The 12,256-nt window shown below is 40.2% G+C and overlaps 1 protein-coding gene across 5 annotated transcripts in view; it reads right to left on the bottom strand.

Moving 5' to 3' along the window:
* LOC145962052 (uncharacterized) overlaps nucleotides 1-12,256 on the bottom strand; it is a 282,741-nt gene that overhangs the window by 20,898 nt on the left and 249,587 nt on the right. For 4 of the 5 annotated variants that reach the window (XM_083082827.1, XM_083082829.1, XM_083082828.1 and 1 more), the window contains exon 7: nucleotides 6,149-8,118. In XM_083082827.1, the coding sequence (XP_082938953.1) occupies nucleotides 6,149-8,118 (1,970 nt within the window). Of the gene's footprint in view, nucleotides 1-6,148; nucleotides 8,119-8,395; nucleotides 8,759-12,256 lie in introns of those variants that run through there. The other variant, XM_083082831.1, reaches the window with a different exon arrangement.

The following is a 12,256-nucleotide window of genomic DNA, read 5'->3' as shown; positions in this document are numbered from 1 at the left end:
AAAAAAAAATAAATTAAATTAATTATTTCATGATTTTACTGAAGCTTGCAGAAGCAAATAATAATAATTTTTTTTCGTTACTGTAGATATGTTTTCCGTAAAATATATATTTAAAAGAGATGCCTCACATAAAATGCGTAAAATGAGGAAACTCATTAACCCAATCGATTTTAAAGGCTTTTAAATTTTTGTATTTAGATTATGTTCTTATTTGACGATGGATTATCAATTAAATAAGTATGTAAAGAGAAATAAATGTAAGTTGTATGAAAGTATTACATATACAGTGTACATATATAAAATAAAATATAATATTGCTCGTGCAAGATTATATTTTTTTCTAATGTAAAAATAATTTATGATAAATTGTACTTTCTCTCTCTTTCTCTCTCTCAATTTATTTGTCTATAACAATCTTTTAGATATTTCGGAAAGAAGTTTCAAAAAATTTGTACAGTTTCCTCGAGCGTGCATGTTATTTAATAGCATTTTTCAGAATGAGTTTCCCCAATCCTGGCGAGAGGCCCCAAGTGAAAGTTGAAAGGACGGTCCAGAAGGGTAGAAATGGCCTCGCGTGTGGTCAGCTTGGATCTCGTCGCACGAGTTACGCATTTGTGAATAGCCTCTGGGATTTCTCTGTCCCGTGACTAAGCCTTCGGGATTAGCACGGGGTATGTGGCCGGCCTACAACTGTCCGCGAAACAAAGAAGAGATAGATACCTCATTCTCGTGTAACAGAACGAAAGTTTTAGCGATCGGGAAAAAGTTTTGTTACATGATATTTCGTTTCTCCTATATCTATTTATTAATACACCTTTTTTATATTACATTGTTTATCAATATTACACATGACCGAATAAAAGAAGAATATCTAGAAGAATATATCTGTATTCTTTATAACAAGTAGATTTCTATTTGCTACGAATTGCAAATATTTCCATAGATGTAAATGAGTCTTTGCAGACACAAACGGCACGATACTTCGTCATGGTCTCATTATGGTTTATTTAAAGATGCTTGAAAAGAAGACGATCCTTGTGTGCTATATTGCAGACGTCTGCATCAACCGATAATTTGTGTCGATAATTTCTAAATTTTTTTTAGAGCTGTTTTAGTCCACTTTGTATTCTTACAACAGAGATACGAAACTGCAAACTATTGGTGCCAGACGAGTATGCCCAAACGACCAATTGTAACATCTGTCGTGCACTAGCTGTAATATAATGGTAGGTATAGCGCACGTCACGTATGATCGCGTTCGTATTCCCGGGGCGACCTCGCGTGACCAGACAATTACAGGTTTCTAGTACACTGCAGGTAGCCGAGAAGTACCAATCGGTTAATATGAGCCCCTTCGGCAAGGTTCTCTTTATTTCAATCGTGCAGGATAAATGCGACTAAAGGTTCCTACCCAATCCTTAAAATCAGACTGTATGATCGGCTCTGAAAGCTATATTAACTAATACTATTGTAAATTCCATTCATATATAGCTGTAACTTCAAACATCCATAAAAAATATCTATTTATAAAAGTGCTATTTGTTTATAATTATTAGGTTTATATATAATTTTTACAAAATTTTGTAAATTATTTTACCAAATATCTAATTTTTTATAATTATGCAATATCAGAGCAAAAAAGAGAGAGAGATAGTAATAATAAATATTTTTAAATACATATATATAGCAGAATATGTAATATACCTTTGCATAATAATTTATCGTAATAATTTTTTATTTCTAGATTGCGTAACTTTTAAATTTTTTACCGATTCGTCTGTTAAAAGGCACAGGTCTCGCTACTTCAGTGTCGCAATCATCGCAAGTACATCATGGTCGCGACGGAACATAGGTAAGTTTGTCACGTGTGTTGGAGGGTTCGGAAAGAGATTCCGGAGGAGCCCCTTAAGGGGTGGCCAGCTTTAGGTTAGTTGACGGGAGTTCTCCTGAAGTGAGCGCACTTTTATAAACTTTGTCGTGCACTAATCCTTCGCCCGGGCCTGATCCCCTAGCCAACTACGTTGGGGCTCTCCAATCGAGCGCCGTGACGCCGAGAAACTTCATCAGGTCGTCATTTCGCGTTTCAGAAGAGCGAGAACCGACGGAAGGAAAGAAAGTCGATCCCTACTTAGATGTTCGCCTTTTTCTTAAGGCGCGGATGGCATCGCCCTCCCTATAAATTGGATTACGATACGTGACGTCATTAGCGGCATGCTTTATTTGCGGACCACGATGCTCTCCAAGTTTCGAAGTTGAACGATGGGACACACTGTCAGGACACACTGTTTGAAACCCCGCGTAATTCTACGAAGAGAAACTAGTCGGCTTAATTTTGTTTCCAAATTAAAGAGTTTGCTAAAGATTAAAGTTGAAATGTGTTTAATTTTTATTCGAGTAAAAAGAAATATCGTCATGATATATGAAAAATACGTAATAAACGTCAGAATAATACGTTACGAATATTAGAAAATTCGTGATAGAGAAAATCGGTGTTATTTTTATTTTGAGGAAGGATCGCTGAAGCTTCCTGGTTTTTAATTAGCGCCGGGTAAAAAAGGTTCACCGGATAACTGAGGGCGAGCGGTTGCCCTTGTAGGATTAATAAATTAGCCGTAAGGTTTTAAAACGGCCACGTCGGTGGCTAAACTCGGGGATGAAAAGAAAGAACGAGAGAAAAGAAGAGATAGAAAGAGAGAGAGAGAGAAAGATAAATAGAGAGAATGAGAGAGAAAAAAACGAACGAAGGGGCAGATAATGGTTCCGGTCAACAAAATGAATACCGGCACGCGCTGTTCTTTCCGGATGTCTGAATAGACTTGTAACGAGTCGGTCAGACCTGCCTTCACCCTTATTTTTCTCTTATCTTTTCTCACTCTCTTTCGCCATTTTCTTCCTTTCTCTTTCTATTTATCTATTTCTATCTTTTTCCCTTAAATCTTATCCTCCTGTTCTCTCTACCTCAGTCCCTCTCTTTTGGTTTCTTTTTCCCTACAGCATGTTGTAATGGAGCAGCGAGAGTCAGAGGGAAAAGGGAAAAGAGCGGAATCAAGGGGTGAGAACGAGGACGAGCGTCGGTCACCGAGGGTGAGCCCGTGGTCGCGTTGTAATTGTGTTATTTTGTAGCCATTTCACGTGAGGGTCCGCGGAAGGGGTAGACGTGTATATAAACACCGGGATTGTTTTATTCGGTCAGCCTGCGCGACACGCGCCGAGACTTTCGTTCGACTGCAAAAAATCATCGCCGTCGTCAAGATAATCGGAGAGAATTGAGCGCCCGCTGGTTGCTAATTATTAATTCGCTGTCAAAAGTCGTTAATCAACGCAATTGAGTATGCGCGTGTAACGGATGAATATTCGAGCAAGCCAATTAATTCCACAGTAGAAGTGTACATTGATAATAATGTCTAAATTTGATTGCTTTAGATTATAAATTGAATTTATTTGCACGTTATTTAATTGAAATCGAAATTTTCGTATTTTCCGCTCTTTATCTTTGTTGATGATCAGTCCATGATTATTATTTTGACAGAAAAAAATAAAGAAGAAAGAATTACTAGAAATAGAACGTAATAAATATAATTAAAACTCAATGCGCAATATATTATACAGTTTTAAATGAAACTCGATGCGTCTGAATTTAAACAATTAATTTCTCTGTAATACTTAGAAACGTATCTTTTCGTTTACATTAATTGCATGATTCAATTTCTTCAAATTTATTTTTAAAGAATGAAAAAAAATCGGTAAATCGCGTGTCATGAGGCGTCCTTGAAAATGCGGATATACTAAATGCCATTAACATGATACTGCGTTTTCTCTTGAGAGCATTATTTTGACGTTAAGTTTTCGACAAAACAGCGCTATATTTTAAAATGAATTTTAATTAGTAGCAAAAGTAAATACTTATTTTGTAGCATGCGATGAGTATAACTCGGTATAGCATAATATGTGTAACAAATTCAACCGCACAAGATTGTGATATAAGAATCTCGGGTAAAACCAATATGTATGAAGCTACACATTCTCAACCATATAGGATAGTCGATGCATGTAATAGCCTCCCAGTGGCTTCCCTGTATTGAATCGCATGCTGGATAAGGAAAAGTCGGAGGTTCTAAAAAAAGAGAGAACAGCGCGAGGAACAATCACAAAGTAGGTATTTACACACGGAGGCGCGCGGCGCCCTTAAAGGGAGGGTAGAGCCCTCGCGCGCGAGTAAAGGTCCTTTTTATGCGTGCGGTCGCAAAGGCAGCGTAAAATTGAGTTACAGGGCAGTTTATTTTTTTATTAGCCGGCTCGACCCCGGTCGCGCGCGCGGCCGGTCTTTCTCGACGCGGAAAGGGTGGTTTTTGCGGCCGACGGATTTCCCGATAGCGGTTTTATGGCGTGTCAACACGCTCTTACGCGCCTGCATGTGCGCGCCTGGCGAATAAAAAAAAGGGCGCACGCGATCGTCACGCTAAATCGAAGAGATCAAGAGCAACTCTCGACGGCGAGAGAGAAAGGGATAGAATGAAAGATAGATAGGAAGAGAAAAAGAGACGGATTTTCGATTAAAACCGCCCCTCGCTTGACCGACTATAGTACGGTTGTATTGCTGTCACGCTGATAAGTACGCGTTTAATCGGACCCATTTATCATGTCGCGTAGTCTTATCTGAGATTTCGCAACAAGCAAATTGTTGTTACTTCAATGCCTATCAGCTTATTTAACTTGGAAAATTTCTTTGGAAATAATTTGTAATGTTTTTTCAATCGTTATTATTAATTCGATTAATTTGCGGCAGACGAGAAATCAAACGCGGAAGATTGAATTCTTGAAAGCGATCATCTTCGCAGCCATCGGCCGGAGAAAACGTTAAGGGGATAATGAGGACAGGCAGCCAGGCGCAGGGTGGTAATAAGGTGGCTTGGAGCGGCTGGGATGCTAGTCACGTTTCCAGCCGCTGACAGCTGCGGCTTATACGTATGACGTGGTATCAACCCCAAATTTCCCCGACTAGACACGTCGTGTCTTCGCTGCCCTAAGACCCTGGAATGCACTCGAGCCTCCACCTGTCACACCATGGCGCATCTACAGTGCGTGAAGATAGCTTTTTGATTCTTCTCGAAAGAAAGATTGCGTTCGTCTCTTTTATCGTGTATATTAATGCGTCAAACTATGAAAGAAAAATAATTTCATTAACGCTTGTCCCATAAATGATCGACAATATTTGAACGCGATTAAGATGCTGTTACTTTGCAAAGTACTATTCTCTTGCTAATTGAAAGTTTACTTTCTTAAATACGCGATATGTTTCGTAAAATATCGAAAAGAGATACAACAACAGCTGGGTAAGAAAGAAGAAGAATAGAGAGGCAACGACGGGGATAAAGATAGAATGCCTATATCATAGGATACGGGAGAATAATTTTGCTCGAAGAGACCTTGATTTCAGCATTTGAGTCATCACCCCTCGCTTCGTAATTATTGATTTTCCGTGCTGCCCTAACTCCCCTAACTTTATAGAGAGCAAGACAGAGAAAGTGAGAGAGAAAGAGAAAGAGAGAGAGATTGAGAGAAGGCGAGGAACGGTGTAAGCGAGAGAGTCGAAAATGCCTTTTGTCCCCTCTCGTAACGCATAACATACGACCGGTATAACTCCACTACTACTTACGATTACTATCTCTGTCAATAATTTAAAGAATTTCGAACACATGTTTGCATTCGCGCGCATTCTAAGAAAATTTAAAAATGTCTTTAATTTTCAAAAGTTCCAAAGTATAGTATATTATAAGATTTAATAATACTACGTTATTCACATCTATAAATTAATAATTTCTATAAATTAAAAATTATACATATAATGTACTTTTTTTTCTTTATGATTATATTACTGATATATCAGTATCATCTCGGATAACAAAGTTTTAAAACACGATACTATATTTTATTTGATTAAAAATTTATCAGTAACAATATTAGTTTCTACATAAATTTAACTTTCTTTTTATATGTATATTTTGATTTTGATAAGTCGAAAGATTCTATCTGCAAATAATTGAATAAATCGCCCGATAATATACAGTTTCAATATTAATATCAATTTGATTGTCGTTTGCAATACCATATATTTATAACGCGACAGACAAGACATCAAAATCCTCACCTCTGCCGAGACTGGACGGAGACATAGACATTCCCGGTCTGCTACTATCGAAGGTGCCGGGTCTCTCTGGCATTTTCATGACATTGTCCTGCTGGCCGCTCGCTGCGGGCACATCGGCAGCAATTGTCGGACTGGATGTAGTAGTGGTCGTTGATGCCGTCGTAATGGTTATGCTGGCGATGCTGTTTGCATTAGGATTTCCGGCAGGATTCGCGGTATTGCCATTATCATTGGCACTGTTACTGCCGTTGGTCGTTGCTTTATTGCCGACTCCGTTGCCGTTCACATTCGCGGCATTGACATTGTTCGTACCGCCGTTGCTTGCTGTGGTGCAGCTGCTCACGGCAGCGACACTGACCACTCCATCCCTTGTGATATCTTGGATTGCACTGGCCGCTCTGGAGCCCACTCCCGCAGGTTGCAAGATTGTGTACTGTTTCGAAGAATCGGGACTGGTAACGGCAGGTAAATTGCCAGAAGGGCTCTTGCTGGGAGACACAGAATTGGAGGCTACATTGTGAGCCGTCACGTGATGACTCTCTTCTTTCGAAGATTTAAGCTGCAACAGAGACACCGTAGACGAATGCTTGTCCTCCGAGACGGGCGATATGCCGGCTACGGGCTGCGGTGACGGCATCGTCGGTCCAGGCGTCGGATATCCCACAAATGTAGCGGCAGCTGGATATGGACCGATTGGCGGAATCGCCGAAGAGGCTACCGGAACTGATGGAGCGCTGCGACATGGAACTTTCGAATGGTCCGTGTTAGGTGGCCTGAACGCGGATGTTGTTGAGAATGGCGAACTCGTTGGCGGTGACGAGGATGACGGAGTCCCCGTAGGTGAAACTTTCATGTTGCTCTCGTACTGTCTCTGATAACTTGAATAAAGCGCTTGATGCTGATGTTGATGCTGCTGCTGCTGCTGTTGCTGTTGTCTACCAATACTCTGTGGTGATTGACCATTTTTGCATGTTCGATCTCGCTCTCTATCGTTCGATTTATCTCGATCGTTTTCATCTTTGTCAGCTGTTGGATCGGACATGTCGATTTCAAGTTCGTTGGACGAATCATCAACCAACTCGTTGAAATCTGGCGGATCGTATCGGGAATACTTGTCTGATTGCCTTCCTTGAGAGTCAATATGTGTACTCACCATGTTTCTATCGTTTCTATCCTTGTTCGATAATGAACGAACGGAAATCGGTCTAATTTTCGGCAATTCGTTCTGATTGGCATTATTGACTTGAGACTGAATATTCGCACATTCGTTCTCTATCTTCAGAAGATTATCCAAGTCTTTTTTAGTTTTAATCGGATGTTGTTGTTGTTTCGAATCTTGTCTATTTTGCTGTTGCATTTTACCAGATCGATCCTGTTGTCCGCGAAAAGTTATCACGTCCTTCAATGAACAACCAGTATCGTTGCTTGTATTCGAAGATGTTGATGAGGGCGATAATTTAGGATTTTCTTTTTTCTCTTCGAAAAGATTCTCAAAGTTAGACTCGTATCTATCTTCGTCCGAATTGCCTCTTTGATATAGAGATCCTCTAGGTCCGGGCCAGCTACCTGACAAACTCTTCAGGGCGGCTTCTGTTTCTCTTATTAAAGTCTCGTCATCTTCGGGTTCTTCGCAGTGTTTGCTGGATTTTCTAGCCGGACTACCTGAATTGCCCGATGCAAAGGCGCGTTTCTTTTGGGGCAGCGGTATGTTTTTGTTAGGATCAACGATGTCGATCGTCTTTCGTGCGTCGTCGTCGCGAACACTTTTCCTCCTTCGCTTCACGGCGGCATCAGACGGCTCCATCTCTTGCGGCGTGTTCGTCTGCAGGCTCTTCTTGTTGATTAACAATTGCTGCTGCAACGGCTGCTGCGTCTGTTTAGGATTCTGCGTAACCGATTCTGCTTCCAGCTTCCGCTTTTTGAGATGAGCCATCGCATTCTGTCCGCCTGGCACGCTGGTCAGTTCCACCCTGGAACACAAAAATTCCAGAGGATCAGCAAATCTGCTCTGCCATGCGGGCGCAAGGGACGCGGTGCGTTCGGTACACGAGTGCAAGGTCGATTTCGTCGATTTCGAGGGCGGCGCGATCTAACGAAAGAGGCCACTTCGCTTAGGATCCTTGCCGCTCTTTCGTTGCGGTAGATCCTCAGCGCCTGCCCCATAGGCCTCTTCTCTCTCTCCCTCCATCATCTACTTAACAGCACATTCAAAGTTTAAGAGACTGTGTGTCTCTCAAGAGAATTCACCTGACATCCGCAGAGGATCGTCGAATGCGCCACGAATCTGAAGTGTCATTCTGTGTCGAGAAGTGTCCGTATATCTCCCTTTTTTCTCTCTGTCTTTCTTTCTTTGTCCTGGTGAAGGATCGCTTGGATTTTCGTATTATTTTTTCTAGCAAGCCACACACTCTATCTTGTTTCGTCCTTGCGGCGGATTCGAGATGTTCCGAGAGGCACTGCGTGACACGCACGCGCGCATGCATACAGCGAGGACACGCGTGCTCGACACAAACCGCCGATATCTATATATACATATATGTATATATATGTATACACACATATATATATATGTAGGTAACAAGTCCGGGTCGGTGTGCGCGATGGCCCTTTCAGACGGCGTGCTCGCGAGCTACTGTGCTATGTTTAAGTTCGTTCGGGGGTGGCGATCTTCCGTCGCGCACGGAGGGGATGAAGACTTGCGCGGGCAGCCGGCGGCTTCTGCTTCGTCGCGAAAGGTGGGGGCGGGTTCTGCGCACTGTCCACCCCCTTGAGCTTGGCTGGAGCACGATTCCCAGCCCCTCTGCACATCCCTTTTGCTCACCTCGACCCCCCGCCACGGATATTGTAGAAGGGGACACGATTCCTGGGTGCACACCTAGGATTCTCTCCTTCTAGATCTCTCTTTCTCTCTCAGTGTGTTGAGGTACGTGCTCTCCGTACACCTCTCTCGCTTATATCCACCCGCGTCTATACTACCATCCCTCCGCCATCCTTCGAGCTGCCTCGCGTTACTATATGTATGTACGTACTACTTGGTTCTCTCTTTGCTGTTTTAGGAATCCGAGCAACATTGGTCCCGGCCAGCGACCTCACGGATCTACTCCCTTTTGCAACTCGCGAGTTCTTTGCGTAGCTGAATTTTCAAAGGAAAAGTCAAATCTTTGCTAGTCTGAACAGAAATAACTTTCTTCCTAGCAAATTTGTAATTTTCTCTTCGTAAATTTCTGACTAATGATAAATATAAGATGACTATTTGAACAAACCGAAAGTTATTACAAATTAGGATTTATGATTAATTACAGTATACATAATCCCGCGAACATAAACGATCATTTGTATTAATATATATATGTCCATCACATGATATTCACGGTATTCATAAAATTAATTTGTAATTATTTTTATTTTAAAGCAAAAAAGAGGCTAAAAAATTATTATAATTAAAAATAAAGATTTATTAATATTGCTTATTTGCCTCACCCCTTGTCATAACTAGATTTTATACGTGAATTTGATATTTAAAATATTCAGATATATTTCAGAATTTTTAAATACATAATCTTAACAATTATACATTATTTCAAATTAATAAGTTATCTGTCTTTCAGATGACTTGTAAGACTTTAGACCTAACTGCACGACGCTTGCCCCTTGGTATGCTCGTAAGGTTTACAGCGATAGGAGGAACCTACAACTGGAATTAGATAAACCCGAGCTCCTGGAGGTGGCGGAGTCAGAAGAAGAACGGGATCAGCGTCAGCGCTTAGCGGAGCTCCCTAGGATCCCAAGGAATGAGAGAGCTTCCCTTAAACCTTAAACCCTCCTCAGACCACGTAGTCGGGAGTTTAGAGCGACGAACTCTTGCTAGGGATCGTGAAGGAAGGACGGGAGTACCCTCGTCCAAAATCGGAAGTTAAATCGCACCAACGGCTTAAGACATTATCACTTTTCTTTGCGAATCAATGCTCTTGAAACTGGCCTTCGACGGAGAAACTGCGTAAGGATGAAATGGGCAGAGAGAAAAAGGGAGGGGAAGGGGAGATACGACACAAGAAAGAGCTAGAATCCCTTCGAGTTGGGGATCGATGCGTCCTGGTCCACCCTCCAATTACGTGTCATCCCTTACGGTCTGTGGGGAATAATTAGAAAGCAAGCGTATAGTCCTAGTATGGGTGAATAGCTATGCAGATGTATTACGTAAAGGTTGACTTTAAATTCTCGCAAAAAAAGAGACATTGTTGATATCGTCGAAGTCTCCATCAGAGACGTCTATAAACATTTTTAATATCGTTTGAGACATTAAATAAATTTTACTTCTTATTTAAAACTAAGAAAAATTGAGAAGTATATAATTATTTTATTTTAATTATTATAATTTTTTTTACACTAAATCTTTAAGGCATTTTTGTATATTTGGATACTTGATAAATATCACAATATTTAAAAAACATTTATTAAGTTTTAGAAATAGACGCGAGAGATTTGAATATCTGAAAATCTGTATTCAATTAATTAACATGTGCCGAGCATGGCGTGGTATGGGTAAAAGGACGGTTAGACAGAACACGACGACGCAAGGCGGACGATGGTGCTTCCATTGCAGGGATTAGAGTATTAAGGCGACGTCACGTCACTAAAGTCTAAAGGAAGCTCCTTGGAACTGTGCTCGGAGAGATAGCCCAAACTTGCGTTCTCTATCTTCCTGACGGTTCTTATGCCTCTCGCTCTCTCTTTCTCATTGTGACTCTTTCCTTCCTCTTCTATTTCTCTGCCTTTCTACCTTCGTCTTATCCTCTCGCTCTTTTATCTTACTTCCTCTATTCATATGTACGTACGTGCAAATGCTTTCTCTTTCTTTCTCTTTCTTTTTTACTCTCAGTTTCTCTATCCTTCTTTTCTCTCCTTCTTCTCTCTCTGTCTTTACTATTTTTTACGAGTATTAATATTCTCTTTACAATTTTCAACAATTAGATAACAAATTAGAATTCCAGTTATATTGAAGATAAATTTCATCGGTTGCAAATTTGTGTTAAATTGGCTTTCAAAATATTAGTATTAACTTTAGTCAGAAAACACTAAGTCTGCTAATAATATTAGATTAATAACATAAATAACCAATTTCCTCATCCACGCATGTGAGGGACTAACTCTAAATTATTAATTGAAGGAATAATATACAAAGATAAATCTCAACAAAGATAAATGAGATATGACACAAATTATGATTTAAATAATTTCCTTGTAAACGTTTTGATATCTAATGAATTTCTTGCAATTGCAAGAATCACGCTTTGGTAACTTCATTCCGGAGCCTGTCGAGGGTTCTCGAAAAAAGACGGTCATACGTCTTTTTCTCGCCGACGTGCAAGGGTGGGCAAGATCGGCTAGGCGAGCGCCGGATAATTTAGGGGTCTCTCACGCGTGGGTAATGGGGAACTTGGCTAATGCACCCCACTTGGCACTACGTAGATTCGCATGAATTTTGCGCGATTCGACCTTTGTGCTTTCCATGTTCTTTGCCGCTGCTGATTCGCGTTAAGAAAACAAGAACAAGTGCAGGCTTAATCGTCACAATTAAAGAAAATTTCATGACTTATTAATTGTATCAATATATATTAAAATGTTATATTAACAGCAATTGTTTAAGTGCTTTTTTAGAATTCTAAAGGATCACTTTATTATTTTGTCTATTAATTTATATAATTAATTTATAATTTAATATTAAATATATAATTTAATTAATTATATTTATATAATTAAATGAAATAGCGATAATGCCTTGGCGTGTATATTTTATTGGAAAAAAAGTTCACAAATGACATCATAACGATGTTCCTTTCAAGTTATATCATCTCTACGAATCTCGTTTAAAACTAACAATAGCGGAATTGACTTTATTTCTGTACTGCTTCAAGATGCCATCGTTATTTGCTTTCTATAGCTGTCATCGGGCGTGCAAAAAAAGAGGGAGCAAAAGAGAAACAAAGAAAGATAAAGAGAAAGAGAGAGAGTGAAAGAAAAATTTTAAAGCGAATTGTAGATATACTAAAAAGAGAATGCTGTGACCAGGACAGCTGAGCTGTCCGTTTGACATCATTTTGCCGTTCG

The sequence above is a fragment of the Camponotus vicinus genome, unplaced genomic scaffold (genome assembly GCF_025532165.1).
Source record: "Camponotus vicinus isolate PSW18456_S1 unplaced genomic scaffold, iyCamVici1.0 SCAF_11, whole genome shotgun sequence".
Classification (NCBI taxonomy): domain Eukaryota; kingdom Metazoa; phylum Arthropoda; class Insecta; order Hymenoptera; family Formicidae; genus Camponotus; species Camponotus vicinus.
This window is presented reverse-complemented; position numbering and strand designations above follow the sequence as displayed.